Below are 18990 nucleotides of genomic sequence, written 5' to 3'. Positions count from 1 at the left end.
TCAGGGCAGCTTTTTAGGGCAGAATCAAACCATAGGTGAGCACAAGTATGGCACTTTATGGCACAGGTAACAATTTAAACTCTGAGGAATGAGTGACTTAGAGTCATAGAAAACAGTCTGAGGAAAGAGTAAGTTGACTGAGAGCAAAGGGTGCTCCTGGATGAGGGAATCCTTTCCCCTGGGAAGGATGGATGAGCCTGGCTTTGAGGAGGAGCCCTGTCCCTTCTCTACTACGTTTCTTTTGGGATTTGTGAGTTAGAGCATAGGGGTGGAGGCCCTAAGATCACTCATTGAGCTTTACTTTGTTTAAATTTAATTTATTTATTTTTAGTTTTCAACATTCACTTCCATAAGATTTTGAGTTTTAAATTTTCTCCCTCTCCCACTTCTTCCTCCCACTCCCGCCCCCACCCCAGATGGCATACAATCCAATATAGGCTCTACATATACATTCATGTTAAGCATATTTTCCCATTAGTTATGATGTAAACAACAATTAGAACCAATGGGAGGAACCATGAGGATGAAGCAATAAAACAAAACAACAAAGGAAAAGGAGAGCAAATAGTATACTTCCATCTGCATTCAGACTCTGTATTTCTTTTTCTGGATGTGGATAGCAATGTCCATCATGAGTCTTTTGGAATTGTCTTAGACTTGGCTCTTCACAGCAATGTAAGAATCTATCAAAGTCAGTCATCCCAAAATGTGGCTATTACCGTGCACAGCGTTCTCCTGGTTCTGCTCATTTCACTCTGTATCAGTTCATGTAAGTCTTTCCAAATTTTTTTAAAGTCTGCCTGCTCATCATTTCTTTCAGCACAATAGTATTCTATTACGTTCATATACCACAACTTGTTCAGCCATTCCCCAATTGGTGGGCATCCGCTTAATTTCCAATCCTTTGCCACCACAAAAAGAGCTGCTGTAAATATTTTTGTACACGCGGGTCTGAGCTTTACTTCTGCTGGGAGGTTGTGGCCAGAGGTGCCTGGACTTGCCTCATGGCTAATCAGTCAAGCCACTGGAACATTCAGTTCTTTTCAATAAATGTCTAAGTGCCTTTTATTGTGTGTCAGGTTGCCTTGAGCTAGCCTGGGGATCAGAGAATAATAGCTTTAGAGCTGGGAAGGGATTTTAGTCTTCTAGTCCAATCCCTTTCATTTTGCATATCAGGTTAGGTGACTTGCTAAGGTCACACAGAGATTTCAGATTCAGGGTCTTTACCTTTCTAATACACTACTCTTTCCACTACTTCCTCCCATAACAACCACAACAAAAACAAGAAGTATTTCTATAGAACCTCTCTTAATATAAAGACCAAAAATTAACACGTCTGCAAAGAGTTTACTTGCTATCAGGCATACAGCCTGTACACAGATAAATAAATACAAGGTAATTTGAAAAGACAGTATGCTGACAAGCTGGTGGGAGTGCAGTGGAGAGGATTAGGAAAAGCTTTTTGCGAGAGAGATTGAACCACAGTCAGATGAGCCTTTGAAGAAAGTTAGTTTTAGATCCTTAGAGGTCGAGCTGAGGAGGCTTGGGCGAGAACCTCTGCAGGAGTTTGGAATCTATACATTTCAGAATTGGAAGGCGTTTCTTTGGCCATCTGTTCCAATCTGTGCTTTGTAAAGAATCCCTGTACACCATACCCTACAATTACTCATTTAGCCTTTTTGTTTTAAATAATTTTATTGATATCTTTTGTTTTCCTTAAATCTTCCAGTCCCTGCTCCAGATTGAATCTCCCCTTGTGATAAAGAAGAGCAATTAAGTTCAAATAACTCATATAAAGACCATGTCTGACAATGTAGACTATATTCTGTCTCAGCCTCCCCCAACCCCCCATGAGGAATGAGACATATTTCATTATCTCTTCTTTTGAACTTTCACTTGCTTTTATGTTACTAAATTTAACTTCTTTTTTAGTGATCTTTTCATTTATATTGCTGTGGTCTGGGTATATTGTTTTCTTGGTTCTGCTTCTTTTTTCTTTTTTAAAGTTGTTATTGAAATATTCTGTTTCTTATATCACCATATATCTCATGTATATTCTTCCCCCTCCTAGAGAGCCATCCCATATGACAAATTATAATTTTTAGAGAGGGGGAAAAAAAGGCAGCACAATTGACTGAATATATTGAGGAAGTCTGAAAACATGTGCAGTGTGTAACCCCTCTGGGCTCCCACCTCCACTAAAGAATAAGTTGGAGATGTCTTCTTGTATCTCTTCATTAGAGTCCTACTTCTCCTTCTCCTCTTCTGTACTGGTTCATACAAATTTATACGTGTTTCTATGAGTGCCTCACATTTGTCATTTCTTACTATGTTGCATAGTAATTTTACATCACATTAATATACCATAGTCTCTTTTTTGAGGCAATCAGGGTTAAGTGGCTAGCCCAGGGTCACACAGTCAGTAAGTGTCTGAGGTCAGATTTGAACTCAGGTCTTCCTGACTCCAGGGCCAGGGCTCTGTTTACTGCACCACTTAGGTTCCCATACCATAGTTTCTTTGGTGATTCTGGTTATTCCCTCATTGATGACACCTGCCTCATTTCTAGTTCTTTGGGACTACAAAGCATGCTACTATGAAGTTTTGGGTACCTTTGTTTCTGATTGTGACTTCTTGGGGTGGGGGGTGGGGGAAGCATATGCCCAGCAGTAGAAGTTCTGGGTCGAAGGGCATGAACAGCTTAGTTCCTCGTGTTGCATAATTCCAAACTGAAATCTAGACTAGATGGGACGCTTCATAGTTCCACAGATAGTTTATCAGGGTGTCAGTCTTCTCATATCTGGTGTGTGGGGCTTTAAATGCCAGTCACAGGCCTTTCTTCTTTCTTTCTTCCTTCTTTTCTTTCTTTGTCTTAGAGGAAAATGGGAGTTACTGGAGCTTTTTGAGTAGGAGAATGACATGGTCAGATTCATGTCCAAGAAATACGAATTTGCAGACTATGTGGAATGATGGGTTATAGAGAAGAGACTGAAAATATGGAGACCAATTAGGAGACTATTGGAATGGGCCAGGGGAGAAATGACGAAGGCCTGAATAGCGCGCTGAACACAGAAGTAGAGAGAAGAGGGTGAAAGCCCGTTAAGGTAGAGTTAAAAACTGATTTATATATGGGAGGTGAGGGAGAGTGAAGAGTCTAGGATGACTCACACTGCAAACTGATGTGACTGGTCAAATGGCAGTGCCTTCCAGAAAAACAGGGGAACTTGGGGGTGGTGATGTGGATTTAATTCAACAAGTGTTGGTCAGAATTTTGTTTGTTTGCTCATTTTCCAACCTATTTCTTGACTTTTAACTATGTTAAAGTGAGGCTCTGCTTCCCAAATGGAGGGTTCACTGTCTCAAGCTTCAGGTTTTTTGTGCAGCTGTTTTCAGAGGGAATTCTGGGAACCTGTAAGTTTTTGGCTCTTCCAAGGTGGTGTGATCTAGGAAAAGGTGTCTTTACTATTCTCTTGTGCTGTGCACTGGTTTGATAGCAACCACAAGCCCTCTTTTTAACTCTAGAATTGTGACCAGGGGTCCTGCTTCCCTGTGGCCACAAGCTCTACTGTGCTAGTGCTCCTCCTTGCACTGGGACTGAGACCCAGATCCAGGTAGAGGCAATGCAACGGAGTCCTGCCCCTTGTGCCAGCAAAGGGACTCCTGTATCTCTGCTTCTTACCCGTTGGCCAATTCCCTTACTCTCTAGGCTGAGAGGTCTGGAAACCACCACTGCTGCCACTGATCCAGTCACCCTGAGGCTCGTTCCTGGTTTGCTGGAGCCTAGTCTACACTGGTGCAGTCTGTGCTAGATTGTGCTCTTCTCTCACTGTGATGCAACAGACCTTTTCTGCTGACCTAAGTTGTCCTGGGCTGGAAAATTGGTTCACTCCATTTTTTTGTGGGTTCTGCCACTGTAGAATTTGTTTAGAGTCATTATTTAAAGGTATTTGGAGGGTTTGGGGGAAGAGTTCAGGCAAGTCCTCACCTTTCCTCCCGCCATCTTGGTTTCGCCTCCTCAACAAGCATTTATTAAGTTTTTACTACATGTCTGGCACCGTGTTAGGTATTGGGGATACAGAGGAAAAATAACAGTCCCTTCAAGTAGCTTTCATTCTATGTGTGTGGGGGGGGAGGACACACAATTGCAGACAGGTATATGTGTGTGTGTGTGTGTGTGTGTGTGTGTGTGTGTGTGTGTGTGTGTGTATATTCAGTCTTTTTCAGTCACGTCTGACTCTGTGACCCCATGTGGGGTTTTCTTGGCAAAGATACTGGAGTGGTTTGCCATTTCCTTCTCAAACTGAGGCAAACTGTTAAATTACTTGTCCAGGGTCACACAGCTAGTAAGTGTCTGAGACCAGATTGGAATTCAGGACGATGAGCTTCCCAGACTCCAGGTCTATTGCACCAGCTAGTTTGAATATATGTATGTATGTGTGTATGTGTGTTTTTGTGTGTGTGTGTGTGTGTGTGTGTGTACCCATGTATATAGACACACCATATATAGTAATTTTGGGATGGGGGAGCAGAAATAATTGGGGAGATCAGGGAAGACCTTTTATAGATGGTTCTACTTGAATGGAACTAGGGATTTTAAGGGGCAGGAGTGAGAGGAGACAGTATTTCAGGTTTGGAGGAACAATGTTTTCAAAGATGTAGTGAATGGAAATAGAATGGCAAGTAGGCCAATTTGTCTGGAACATAAAGTGAGAGGGAATGATGTGAAATCATTCTGGGAAAAAAAAATGTTGGTGGCAGATTGTGAAGGGCTTTAAAGGTACAACAAAGAATTTGTATTTTTCCTAGAGGCAATAGAAAACTGCTGGCATTTTGAGCAGGGGCGTGACTTGGTCAGACCTGTGTTTTAGGAATATCGTGTTGGCACATAAAGCTTTTTTCTCAAGGGCAGCACGTTTGCCTCTATTTAGGTCTGGCCTCTCAGATGTTTTCAATGCCTGGAGAGGAGAGAGTCAGGCCAATGACCAGTCTTCTACTGAATTCCATAACAGGAGTGGTTGTGTCCCCCTGAATCTTGCTGATTTGGTGATTGGACAGGGGGAGAAACTCAAAAATCAGGGAGACCAATTAGGAGGCTATTAGAGGGGAGAGGCTCTGAACCAGGGTGCTGGCCACAGAAATGGAGAAAGGAATGGATGCCCAGTGTGTGATGATGTGTAAAACGCTTGGCAACTGACTGACCGTGAGGGAAAGTGAAGAGTTGAGGGATGACCCAGAGACTGGAAACGTGGCTAACTAGAAGGATACTGGTACTTTTCTAAAAGAAGATAGGGAAGTTAGGAGGAAGGGTAGGGTTGGGGGAAAGAGAGTGAGTATGAGATACTTACAGCACATCAGTGTAGGGATGTCCAACAGCAGTGACTTCATTTAACAGGTGAGAAAATTAGTACTTGGGGGATAAATGAATTGCTTTAGAAGTGAGATTTCAACTCGAGTCCTCTGCCTCCACCAATAGTATTCTTCCACTGTACCATGCTGGCAATTCCGTTTAAGTCAATTTAATAAACATTTATTAAGTGTTGTATTAAGCACTGTGCCAAGTGCTAGGGATAGCCCCTAGAAGGGATGCTGGGTCAGCAACCTTTATGCACTCTGTGGCCTCCTCTTCTGTCAGATGGAAGGCTTTGGCAGAAGGACACAGGGAAGATTAAATGGACTCAATGTGTGGTAGTGACCTTTGGAGGGAGGACGAGTCCAAGTTTAGTCCTTCAGAGGGGGCAGGAGCACCTGGGATCTTCTTTAGGGGGGTGGTTGCTGAGCAAGCAGCAAGGATCCACTTTGGTCCTATTTGCCCCACTATTGAGAACCTCCATTGTTGACAGGTCGTTGTAGAGCACTTTGTCTGTTGTGTTGGCTGAGGATAGAATGCTGGGCTGCTCCTGGCCAGCCGTGATGGCCACTGCCTGGGAAGCTAGCCAGGCTTGGGCCCCAGAATGTTACCTTGCACATGAAATGCTTCCCTTGGCCCCTTGGGCAGGCATGAGCTTTGTTCACCTCTGAGTGAGTGGCTTCTCCTTTGACCCCGTGATGGTCAAGCGTCACTATAGTCTGGGCTTCACCTGATAGAACTGTAGGTTGTTAGAGCTGGAATAGGCCTTATCAATTATCTAGTTCAAATCTCCATATTTTACAGATGAGGAAACTGAGACTCAGAAAGGGTGACTTGTTCAAGGTCACATAGCTAGTAAGTGGTAGAACCAAGATGTCACCTTCACGCTTCCTGACTCCCACTGCAGTGGTTTTTCCACTGTACCATGGTCTCCCTACCCTGCCCCCCATCCCCCATGGGTAGGGAGCTACTTTTTAGAACCCAAGTGGATAAGAGAGACAGGTAGGTGGCAAAATGGATAGAGGGGCTAGGCCTGGAGTCAGGAAAACCTGAGTTCAGATTTGGCTTCAGAGACTCACTAGCTGTATGACTCTGGGCAAGTCACTTAAGCTCTGTTTGCCTCACTTTCCTGAACTGTGAAATGGGGACAATAATAGCACCTATCTTGCAGGGTTTTTGTGAGGATCAAGTGAGATAATATTTGTAAAAAGCTCTTAGCATAGTACCTGGGACATAGTAGGCACCACATAAATGCTTATTCCCTTCCCTCCCTCCTTCTCTAGTGGGGTTCAGGCTGAATTTGGAGGGCTGAATTACATGAAGTTTGTGGTTCTGTACCCAGAAAGCCAGAGAAGCCTTCTCTTGTTTCCCTGCTTCGCTGACCTCTACTCCCTTACTCTTAGGGCCCCTGCTTTCCATGCCAGGTGCACCTGGGCCCATCATGTCCTCCCCAGTGGACACCAGGGTAGAGAGTATTTGGGTAACAGAGAAGGTGTGATCTCAGCCAATGCCCTTCTGTCTGCCCTGCCCTGGGTGCTTGGGTAGAAAATGTACCCCAAAGCGCTTAAGAATCAGCTCCTGTGAAATGGGAGGGGTGGAGGGAGACATACCTATAAGTATTGCTGAAATCTGTCAATAATGGAGAAAATAGCTCCTTGGAATTGCTTGGTGGATTATAGGGCCACTCCTCCCCGATCCACACTTTTTCTTTTTAAACGCGCAGATAACCTCCCAATCTTCCCTTCTTCATGGCATCCTCCTTGAGCAAAACATCCAACTATGTCTGGTAGTGTTCAAAATACTCCATACCTAGAGTACCCTACATTCCTGCTGAGAGGAACTGGGCATGTTTTCTCTTCTTTTCTCCCTAAGAGGGCATTCTAAAGACCTTTTTTTTTCATCCAAGAGAGGTTGAGATTAAGACCTTCTTGAATACTGGAAGAAGAGGTAGGATAGGCCAATCTAGTGGGTCAGGAGCTGGCCTTCAAGTCTTGATGTTTGGGATTTTCCCCTGGTTTCTCCACTGACTGGCTTTGGGCAGGCTCTGTGGAAGCGCTGATCCTCTGCCTTAGTTTTTGTGAGGTAGCCATGGTCTTTTCCTGTTTTGACTGTGTCCTTCAAGGCACATTCAGGGCATCTGCTGGAGTCCAGGCCAGGATGCTGAATGAGCTGGATACTCCTCCAGCTGGGACATGCATCTGCGACATGTTCCTGGGGAAGTGCCAGGGCGGGCCTGTTGCTCCTTGCTGGGGTTGTGGCTTGCCCGGAGGTGGGGGAGGGGGAATGGAGAGGGGTTAGGGTGTGTGTTTGCTATGACTGGAACTCAGCTGGGACAGAATAAGCTCCTTGGGCTGGGCTTCCCTCTCAAACACTAAGGCTGGTATTTGCTGGGGGGGGGGGGAGGCCTGTGGGCAATGAGGGTTGTCCAGCTCTTATTTGGACATTTTCTTAGAGAAGGAGCAGCATCCCAGGGCTGGGCTCTTCAGGGTATAAAGGCCATTGTGATGGCCTCTGAATCAAAACCCAGAGCCACTCAAATTGTTCTTGAAGTCAAGGCAATAGCCAGCTCAACAGGTATGTGGGTGCCCCCCCCAGTAGTCTTCAGGGTCACATGACTCTGCTGTATACTACCCCCCATCAAGGCCAAATGGTATTTTTCCAGGCAGACATACACACCCTGTGCAACATGCCTAAACATTGATTTCCCCTTCCGGAGCCCAAGGTATAAATAACTGTATTTCTGAGCTGGGAGTGGCTGTTGTGAAGGAGGGGTTAGGCAGAACTGGTGTGCAGGAAGTCACCAGGATACAAACAGATGGCATTGGCCATGGCCTTGTGGGTCCAGGGGGAATTGGGTGGAACCCATGTCATTAGTGAGGCATGGACTGTCATGTCACCTGCCATCCACTGGCTGTTTTTTCCTTTCTGTTCTTAGGGAGGATTGAGGGGAAGCAGTGGCTATTCTTCTCCAGGCAGAGAGGGGGAGGCCAAGGCCAAAGTCCACCTCCCTCTATGAAGGGCCCCCTGGACGGCCTATGCCTGCTCCCAGGGGACAGAGAGAAGATGGATCACTGAACTGGAATGTCCTCTGTGCATTCATGTGACCCTGGGAACTTAGTTGAGGGAGGCAGGCCAGGGCATTCAGGGAAAAGGCAAAAGGGCTGTGGAGGGGCAGGGAGAGACCTGAATGGTACATCTGATGGGAACAGGCGGAAGGTCAGGGCTCTAGAGCTCAGTTCTAGCAATGTTTTTCTTCTTTATAAATAGCTGATTATTGGCTTAACTTTAAACAAATGTTGAAAACTGTTTATATTTAAAAAGAGCTGAGGGTCACCTCCAAACTGTGGTGAGGCCTCAGAGGAGGACTTTAGTGGAGTAGAAGAATAATTCCTAAAGCCTGCTAGACTCAGCTGGAGGATTTTAGAGAGGGGAGAGGCCACTGTGGGCTGGAGCAGTCTGAGAGGAATGTGTGGAGGTGGGTCTTGAGCTAAATCTTGAAGGGTAGGTAGGGTTTAGCCAAGTGGAAAGGATTGGGGTTCATTCTAGGAGAGGAAAGAAATAATATGAGCAAAGATGAGAGGTGAGAATGAGTTTGTGAAAGGGGGAGAGTGAGATCTGTCTAGAGAAGGTGGGGGGGACAGGAAGGAAAGAGAAAATGCTAGAAAGATGGAGGTAGGACTGGGGCTTGAAGGAAGGTTAGGATTTGGAGGACATTCCTAGAATTAGGGAAGAAGGGGCAGCATGAATGAATGAATTGGAGTGGGGGGAGGGCAATGAGAATGAGCATGTGCAGGGTGAAATGAGGAGGTCCTTATTTGGTCTCGAGTGGGAAGGGGTTCTGTGTTAGGCAGTAGAAAAGAGGCAAGGCTGGAAAGGTGGGTGGGTATAAGGGAGTTGGGGACAGGCCACTTCTTGGGAATCTGACTGGCTACCAAAGGTAGACCTACCCAGCTTTGTACTTGAGGTAAGCCCTGAGCACTGCCCTAACTTGGTGACTAGGTGCTCTTTGAGCTGGGGATTGGGCCAGGGATAAAGCAACCAAGAGGTGATGGACTCATCTCCTATAAACCTTAAATAGGTTTTCTCTAGGCAAGGTACAGGAATTGCAAATATGATTGGGTGGGAGCTCATTTTGTAGGAAAAAACACTGCAGGCTGCCACTGTTCTGTATCATTAAGCATAACTAACATTTATGTAAAAAACTTTATCTAGATTATCTCATCTGACCCTTACAACAACCTCTCAAGAGAGGTGCCATAGGTATTATCACCCCCATTTTACAAGTGGGGATACCAGGGTTCAGAAAGATTAAGCACTTGCCCATGGTCACACAGCTAGTCTGTGTTGGAGGCAGGATTTGAACCCAGGTTTCCCTAACTCCAAGTTCCGCATCATTCACACTGATGCCCTGCTTTTGTTTGGAACCTTTTCTCCTGAGTTTATATATACATTTTTGTTTGGGGGTGGGGGAAAACAAGCAGAGAGTAGTGTGTCTTAACCTTCTTAATCATCCCTTTCATTAGTCTAGAAAGGGGGTGAGCATGATAGTTTCCTTGGCTCAGTGCCCATTGGGCCTGGGTGGTTCTGCCCAAATCTGTTCTTTGGAACGTGTTGGTGTTCAGAGAAATGGAAATGCTTAAGGAGAAATAGGGTGGGGAGGAGCGCTATTTCCTTCTCTACGTAAAGTCTTAAGGCCTTACCTGGAGGCAAGGAGACAGAAAAAGGTGACCTAGGGGATCTAGAATCTATTCAGTCAACTCTCAGTGATTTACACTGACCAGGGAAGAAGATGCTATAGTACAATAATGGCAGATACATCTTTTTTTATACATATTTGAAGGAATCACCTGGAATTGTGGGTGATTTCCCTTCCTGATGGTTTTAAAAGAATATTGAAATCAGCTATGTTTTTTAAGATTTGAGGAGAGACAAGGGGGAATATTTCAGATGAGAGACATGGCTACGGATCAGTCACTCTGGTTTATCCTTTACTTCCAAGAGAGAATTGATCAACTCATTTATCTACCCAGGGTTCAACCATGGCCATTAAATTTTTTTTTCTTTTTCTTTTCAATTGACAAGCATTTATTTTCTCTTTATCCTGACCTTGTTTATTAAAGGGAAAAAGAAACACAGACCTTTGTAACAAATATGCATAGTTGAGCAAAACAAATGCCCATATGGGCCGTGTGCAAAAAGTATGTTTCCTTCTGTGTCTTAAGTCCATCACTTCTTTGTCAGGGAGATATGGTTGATGCATTAAGTTTTTTTAATTCCTTCAAAGTTTGTTTGTCTTTATGACGTTTTAGTTTTTCTATAAATTATTCTCCTGGTTTTTGTTCACTTCACTGTTCATCAGTTCATGCAAATTTCCCCAAATTTCTCTTAACCCATCCCTTTCATCGTTCGTTTTTTTTTTTAACTTTGGCACCCAACTTAAAAAAAAAGATTTGCATTTATTTCATTAAATATTTCCTAATTACGTGTCAAATTTTTTTAATCATCATTTTCTAAACTTTTGAGTTCCAAATTCTCTCCCTCCCTCCTGCCTCTCCCCCTCCTTGAGAAGGCAAACACTTTGATTTTGATTATACATATGTCATAAAACATGTCTATATTAGCCATGTTGCAAAAGAAAACAAATAATATAATAAAAGTAAAGTTTTAAAAAGTATGCTTCAATTTGCATTAAGAGTTCATCAGTTTTCTCTGTGGAGGTGGAGAGCATTTTTCATTCTGGTTCTTTGGAATTATCTTCTGATAGGGGAGACAAGTTAAAACAGTGCCAGGCACACAGTAAAGACTTAGTGCTCCTTGACTGATTTTACCCCTAGCTGTTCTGTTTTCCAAGCTGGGGGTCTGCAGGAAGGCTCTTGGGGTGTGGTAATCAAAAGGCCCAGCTCTGAGGCCCGAGCCTTGACCAGGCCCTCAGTCATGAAGCCCATGTTGCTGGAGGGAAAGGAGTGGGTGGAGAATGAGGGTGGCTGTCCAGTCCAAGGAGTACTTAAGAAGAACCAGGCCAGGCCAGCTAGGGATTGATTCATGTTTATATTGCTTGTTCCATTCCAAAGTTTGCAAAGCACGTTCCTCACGACAGCCATGCGAGGTAAGTAGTGTACTGTTAATCCCATTTTACAAATTAGGAACCCAGACTGAGAGGGCAAAGGACTGCTGTAGTTGCCCAGCTAGTCTCCAGAGGGAAGGTATAACGCTCCTTTTTTTGCCTAAGGGCAGCGGTCAGTGCTGATTTGCCCAGGGAGAGATTTGCACCAGAAACTCACTGTTGCAGCTAACTACCAGCTTCTCCAGACTGGAGGTGGGAGGGGGAGGTGTTTGGAATAGAAGTACAGCTGCTGTGCTTGGATTCTTTCCAGCCCAGGGAGAGGAGGTAAAGGTGATTAATGAGGTACAAGGGCAGAGAATGCCTTGAAGGGAGTGTCCCTGTCACTCTTCAGGGTCTTTCCTTGGATCTAGATGAAGATTTCCTTCAATGAGAAAAGCCTGCAGACCACATTTGAATACCCCTCCGAGAGTTCATGGGTACAGGAAGAAGCAGCAGAGGAGGAAGAACAGGGGACATCTGGCTCTGAAGAGGATGAGGAGGAGAAACCCTTTGCTGTCTTCCTTCCTCGGGCAACTTTTGTAAACAGCACTGTAGTGGAGAGTACCACTCAACCTCCCGAATCCAGCTCAGGTGAGCCAGCCATCGGGGAGAATTCATCTTTTGGCAGTAGGGTAGAGATTAGGTGTGATTCAGCTAGGTCTTCCCACTGCTCAGACCTTTTAAAACCTGGTAGTCAAAAAGCCCCCAATCCCTGATGTACCCAGGGGTTGGAGAGGGAGTCCTTGTCCCATTTAGTAGACCAGGTATTTGAGGTGCATGAAATACTGGTCTGATGGTACCCAACTTGGGGAGGGCCTGCCAACATGGGTCCTGCATGGAGTAGGACCCACTGCTTTTTTGCTGCTCATCAAGACTACACATGGGTGGGTACATATCCATGCATGTGTTGTATTTGGTTCCCTAGGTCTGTCCAGTTATACCCCAAAACACTCAGTGGAGTTCAGCAAATGGCAGGAGCAGAAGTATGATGCAGGACCATGTGAAGCTGGGGCTAGCCCTCAGAAAGAAGTCATGGTAAGAGTTTGGGTTTGGAACAGGGCCCCTGGACTGCCTGGCTTTCAGGGGCCGGGGGGGGGGTTACTCCCTGTGGGTTCAAGGAGCCAGGCTATGGAAAGAGCCTCGGCCTAGGAGCTCAGAGACCTGCCTTCAAGGCCCTGTTGGGCCATATATATAGTCACTGAGACTTGAGGCAAAAGTCACTCCCCCACTCAGCCTCAATTTTATCATTTAAAATATGGAGAGAGTTGGATTAACTGATCTCCAAGGTTCATTCCAGCTCTTTGACTTTTGACCACCTTTTATGGCCCTACAGCACTTATCTTAGGGTCCAGAGGCCTCAGCCTACTTCTTTGAGGTTCTGCTTGGAACAGGGAGGGGCTGGTTTTGTTTTCCCTTGGCAAATCTGATGATTTACCCCTCTGTCCTGACCTTTCCACAGTCTCTACATTGGCCCCTCTCTCACTGCCTAATTTAAAGCACCCTAAGATCCTTGCCCCTACAATGCCTTGATTATGGCATGTAATGTAAACTTTCCTGGGAGGCCCTGTGGAGGGGGGTAGGACAGAATCTCTCTCTACTCCCAAGCCCTCTTACCTCATTTTTCCTTTCTCACTTGTAGCTTACCCCAGCCAGCAAGAATGACCTCTCAGACTTCCGAAGTGAGCCAGCCCTCTATTTCTGATCTCCCAGCACCTTGGACTGAGAAGTGGACAAACCAATAGCACTTCATTTTGTTGGGCCTGATCTTGGCTGAGTGGGACTAGAAATTCTCCAGATATTAGCCTGCCATTTCCCCTCTCCCCCCAGGACCATGGTGCTTGGGATACTTGGTAAAGTCATGGGCAGCTGGTGCCACAATTCTCCAGTGCTGTGGTTGGGGAGCTCAGCCACCAGGGTCATAGCTCTAGCTGCTGCTGGTTTCCCTCGCCCACTTCCCCTCTCTTCATCTGGCTTGGTTCTGCCCAGAGATGAAGTACTCAGGATCTGTGCCTACAGCATTTCCAGAGCTGTATGACTTTACTCCTCTGCAGGGCCTCAGCCCTAAGAAGCTCCATTGCCACCTTATCTTTGGGGAATGCTGGGGCTTGGCCATGCTTTTTGTTCCACTACTGAGGCCTAACAGGGCAGCCCCTCCCTGTTGACTTGCATTCTACTTCTGTTTCTGCCGCAAGGCTTCCTCCAGTCCTCGGGGTATAACCCAAGCCTGGGAGTGGAGCAGCTTTGTCTTTTCTTGGTAGCACTGATATTGGTGGGATTGGTGGTATTCCTGTCCTCTGCTTTCCTACCCTTATGCCTACTCCCAGTGCTTCTCCACATCCCTTGCCTCCTCATCCCACTGTTGGCCCATCCTTGTTTAGTCAGGCTTTGTTCTGCTGAGGGGGGAAACACCCTTCTGGGAGGGTGAAGGTTGACACAGGAAAGGAGGCCATAACTGCACCTAAAAGGGCCTTCTTTTTCCTTTGCCTAAGGAAAGAAGCACAGGCCTTTTAGCAGAAGCCTAGGCCCAAAGCCAGCTTAGGGTGTTTACTCTCCATTTGCAGCTGCCTTTTGTGCCAGGCTCTGGTTTAGCTACCTGTCTCCTTCTGTTTGTTTTAGTAGGGCAGCCCTTTTCCTGCTCTGAATTTACTACTGAGGCTAGCAATGCCTAGTTGGCTTAAAAGCACTCCATGTCTGCACTGGATATCAGGATTTTATGTGAAGGGGTAGAGTGGGTGTGCATGTGTGAAAAGAGTGAATTTAACCAGACCTGGCCTAGCCAGAAAGCAGGGGTTCAGTCTTTCCGCCCTGCCCTGCCCTCTGCCTTGTCCCCTCTCTGGGGTCCTAGGGGCTTATGACTCCACAGGTGGTTCTTCCCCTTCATTCAACCAGTCAGTACTTATACACATGGTTAAAATTAGCACAGTTCACTTTGTAATTAACCAGAATGATTCCTTTGTCTGATAAATGGGACTCAATAAACAGCACTAGAGAAACTCTGCCTTTCTTCTCAGTTGTCCTTCTCTTTCCAAGGGCTACTCATCACCACTGCAGGTGGAATGATGTCTTTGTAAGAGGGGCAGGTGAGAAAAAGTCTGTGGAAAGTCTACTGGGGGAATAAGGGAAGGGAGCCCAGTACCACCTGGGTCTTAGAGAAACAGGGAGGGAGACCATTGTCTAAACATGATGGGATTAGACATTCTTGATTTTAGGCTACAGCAAGTTTGCCCTCAGTGTGCCCATGGCATAGCTGCCTCTCTCCTTTCTCCACACATCAACAACAACAAAAAATGTACACTCAGCTCCAGAGCCTAAACTGATTTGAGTCAGCTTTTCCCAGCCTTCCTTCCCCCAGTTTTTCCCTAAGTGCATTTCTTTTCTCTGTTCTGTGTCAGAATTAGGCTCTCAGTTCACATTCCATTCCTTTGGATGGTCAGCCTTTTTCTATAATGCAGATAGCCAAGGGGTCAGATCTTAAGTTACAGACTCTTGAAAAAAATCAGTATTGTGTCTTGTAGGAGCGTGCCCTGCTTAACTGTAGAGGAGAAAGAAAGTTAGTATTTCTTTCCCATGCCTGGAAACTTGCCGAGTTTGGGAACCCCAGACCCCATGAATACTCAGAGGCACAAGGGATGGCAATCAAAACCCAGCCAGATGTAGGAGTAGGGAGATAAGAATCCTAAGCAATGTAGAGTTGAAAGATGTGAGTGGTGGGAGTAATATATTTGGGAAGGTTTCATTGAAGAGCTGAGACTTCAAATCTATGAGGAAAGAAGGCAGTGGAAAAAGCAGCAAAAATTTAGTGCAGTTCTATGCCTTGGAAATACTTAAATCCTGAAAGCCCTTGTAATACTCATAACTGCTAGTGGCTGGCACTAAAAGCTGGTTAACAGCCCAGGAAATGAGAAACAGATTTAAGCACTGATAAATGCCCTATGATAAAATTCAGAAGAGTGATCTGTTGGGAACTACCTTGGACATTTCCCTCTCTGGTCTCATTAAGGCACAAGAGCATAAGACAATGTTACACAGTCCCTCAGTTGCTTGAACTTTGGCTGTTCACAAACTAATTTTCAAGTACTCATTATGGTCTGTAAACCTGTAGGTTCTACTTCTTGCTTAGGTGTGAACTGGAAAGGTGAGGCAGTAAGTGAGGAAGTCAATTCCTATGATTATAAAGATGAAGGCAGTTCCCAGTTGTTAACACCAGATTGCCCAATGAAGATATAGCTGGAATTGGGAAAGTAAAACAAGGTAATAAGTCAGTGTGTTCTGTTAGGCTTACTCCTGCTTAGGAGGGTAAAAATGGGCCTAACTATTCATTAGATCTAAAACATACTGTAATGTCATTAGTTTAACAGTTTTTCCACAAACAAATTCACATCAAGACAGCATTTATGATACATTCAATCTTTCTTTGTATTTTAATTTGATGGGGAAGCCATTGTTAATGTGGATGGTGACAAGGCCAAAATGCCTCAGGAGGAAGATGACTTATTACCTTTTTCTATGGAAGAGTTAGAATAAACAGAAATAGGAGAGAAAGCTGTTGCAGTATTTCATTTCAACAAATATATTTAGTGCTAATTATATACAAGAAACTATGCTAGGCCCTGGGAAAATGACTAAACCCCCCAAATCTCTGCCCTCAAAGAACTTGCACATGTACTCAAGTAAATTAATGCAAATTGTATACAAAATAATACAAAGCAATTTCAATGGGAATGTGCTGATATGTGAAGATATCAGAAAAAGCCTCTTCTAGGAGGCAAGATATAAGCTGTGTTGTACAGGAAGACAAGGATTCTAAGAGGTATTATCAAGATGTGGAAGACCACTTGTGCAAATACAGAGGTAGGAAAGGAAATGTGGAGGAAGAACAAGCTAGCAGGTCAGTTTGACTGGAATAGAGGACATAAAGGGGAATAATATGAAATGAGATCAAAACAACCCAGGCCTAAGATAGGATATGGACTAGTTATACAGTCACATAAGGCCTTCCTTGTCCTTAGTAGGCATTTAATAAGCATTAGAAAGAACAGAAAGAAGTCTAGTCCTTTACTGTGCTGGGCCTGCTCACCTCCATGTAGGAAAGCGTCCTGGTCCCTCAGTCAAGTGGCTAAACCAAGTCCTTCCAGCCTCATCTCATGCCTGTATTTTAGTTCTTCATACTCTCTATTCTGATACTCAATTTCCATGGTGGAGTGGGGGCAGGATCAGGAGCCATCTGGGCTAGATTGTTGGGCACGGACTGTTAACAATGAACAAAGGCTTCTGGCTCTTTGTTAGGGAGGAAAAAAAAGCCCTCCCCCCATAACACAGGCAACAGGCTCAGAGATGAAAATCATAAGGAAATCTTTATTCACACATAAAACTGCAATATATTGACCACATATTAAGGCTCATGTCCCTAGTTAGGGTTTTTGGCCACTCATTCCCACCATTACTGGCTTTGCCTGGCCACCTGCCTTGAGGGAAGCATGGGGCCTGGGAATAAATATCCTGAAGGCTGATCCAGGACAGCAGTGACAACTCTCAGGCAAAACTGCCTCTGGTCCTCTCCACGTTTCCCTCTCCCCCATTTTCCTTCTGCCTGAGAAGGCAACGAAATGTGCAGAGCATTACTCACCCCTACCCCAAGTGGCTGGGCTGTTATTACCCCTTTTCTTTAGGACATGTTAGATGAAACAACCAGAGAATAGTGAATACCCATGAAGTACTGGGGAGCTAAGTTCTTCTCACATGCCTAAAACAGCAAGAGAAGGGAAATGCTGCAGCTATGAAAAACAAAGATACTTTATTAACAGATTCCCTCTCAAGAAAGTCCCCTGCAGGCCTACAAAAGGGAGTGTTAGGAAAGCCCCAGGCTCTAGCCCATGGTCCTACTTCAGCTATCCTTGCCCGTAGTGCTCTTCTGATCCTGGGTTGTGGCCTTGCTCAGATTCCCCGCTTCTCGCTTCAGGACACTGAGCAGCGTCTGAGAACTTTCCAGAATCTGTGACCAGAAGAAATAGAACTGTTTATGCTTGCTCATCTTGGAAAGGTGAACCTCTTTAGGTACTAAGGGGTCCTTTGTCTACATCACTACCTACCTTTTATTGTACATTCTACTTACTGTATATATTCTCCTTCATCTTTAAGTCAAGGGCCTGGATCATGCCATTTATTTATTTATAGGGTCCTAGTTTGAGTTGTAAGGGACCTCAGATATCATCTAGTCCAACTCCCTCATTTTACAGATAAGGAAACTGAGGCCCAGAGAAATTACGGGACTTGTTCAAGGTCCCCCATGGGTAGCAAATAATAGAAGTAGGATGTTGAACCACATCCTCCACCTCCAAATGCGATTAATTCTCTTTCCATCACACCTAGTGTCTCCTGGTACCTCTAGAGCCTAGCATAGCACCTAGAACATAGTATGGACTTCCTAGGGGGGCATCGACAGAAGGATAACGGTATGGAAGGAAAGGGAAGGGCAAAGCTCTGCTCTTGGGGAGCACTTCATTGGGGTTGGGGGATGTCTGGCAGCTCCACCCTTAAAGAAAATGGAAAATTCAGACCTCTCACGGGCACTCTTGATGGACTCATTGAGCAGGAGCTTGTAGAGACTTCGGAAGTCCAGTGCTCTCATTTTACCGAAAAGGACACTGAACCTCGGAAAGGTTAAATGACTTGCCCAGGGTCACACAACTAGTTAAATGTCCGAGGCAGAACTGGAACTCCTGACTTCAGGACTCCAAGTTCAGCCTCTTATCTGCTCTCTGGAACAAATCACCCAGAGCCTGCAAGGCTAGACCTGTCCTCTGCCAACCTTGGGGTGTTTAGCACACACAGATGGACTTAGAGAACAGCCTAATATCTCTTGGGGGAAGGGGGGTTCATCCAGGTGTCACAAGTGAGCTTGGGGTTTCCATGGGTTTAAGTGCCCATCCACGAAGCGGGGGGTGGGGGTGGGAGGGTCCGGCTGGGGGGGGGGAGGTTGGCCCGCCTGCCCCGGGGGAAGGCCCACCTTGAGGTAAGCGGCCTCGGTCTCCGCAATGGTGCGGTCGAACTCGTTTCGGGAGGCGATCTTCCGGGCCAGGTTCTCGTTGACCCGGGCCAGCTTCTCCGTCAGCTGCCGCACTTCGCCCTGGAGTTTCTGCTTCTCATCCTCCTCCTGTTGGATCTGCCGGCACAGCTCCTCCCGCTTCTGGCACAGCTCTTCGATGCCTAGGGGAGGCGAGAGAGGCTGGTGGGGGCCCGGGCGGGAAGCGGGGGCAGGGCCTGGGGCGCGGGGAAGGACATCGGGGAGGGGAGGGGCAGGGAGGCATGGGGTCCGGGGTGGCTCGGGGTCGGGGCTGCGCCGCCGCCTGCGGCCCTCACACTTGACCAGCTCGTTGTTGTAGTTCTGAAGCGCCGCTCCCTGCTGGCTCATCCTCCCCAGGTTCCCGCCGCCTGCCTCCTCCTACACCGGCCCCAACCGCCGCTATCGCATCACTGCGCCGCCTCAGACACCGCCCTCCCGCTCCCTTTGCGCGCCAACGGGGAAGTGAGCTCATCAAAACG

At 46.0% G+C, this 18990-nt stretch overlaps 2 protein-coding genes across 2 annotated transcripts in view; one reads left to right on the top strand and one right to left on the bottom strand.

The window, feature by feature from the left end:
* Positions 1–14446, top strand: part of TPRN (taperin) — a 35221-nt gene extending 20775 nt beyond the window's left edge. The window contains 3 exon segments of the mRNA XM_020981735.2: positions 11820–12039; positions 12374–12483; positions 13088–14446. Of these exon segments, the coding sequence (XP_020837394.1) occupies positions 11820–12039; positions 12374–12483; positions 13088–13150 (393 nt within the window). The 3' untranslated portion in view covers positions 13151–14446.
* A 2337-nt stretch (positions 14447–16783) lies between these two features.
* SSNA1 (SS nuclear autoantigen 1) lies at positions 16784–18961 on the bottom strand. The gene is made up of 3 exons (XM_020981738.2): positions 18808–18961; positions 18455–18654; positions 16784–17440 (listed from the first exon to the last, which is right to left on the bottom strand). The coding sequence occupies exons 1-3, from the start codon at positions 18857–18859 to the stop codon at positions 17333–17335; spliced, it is 360 nt and encodes a 119-aa protein (XP_020837397.1). The 5' UTR covers positions 18860–18961; the 3' UTR covers positions 16784–17332.
* Positions 18962–18990: the final 29 nt, after the last annotated feature.

The sequence above is a fragment of the Phascolarctos cinereus genome, unplaced genomic scaffold (assembly GCF_003287225.1).
Source record: "Phascolarctos cinereus isolate Bilbo 61053 unplaced genomic scaffold, phaCin_HiC Scaffold_2;HRSCAF=192, whole genome shotgun sequence".
Taxonomy (NCBI): domain Eukaryota; kingdom Metazoa; phylum Chordata; class Mammalia; order Diprotodontia; family Phascolarctidae; genus Phascolarctos; species Phascolarctos cinereus.
This window is presented reverse-complemented; position numbering and strand designations above follow the sequence as displayed.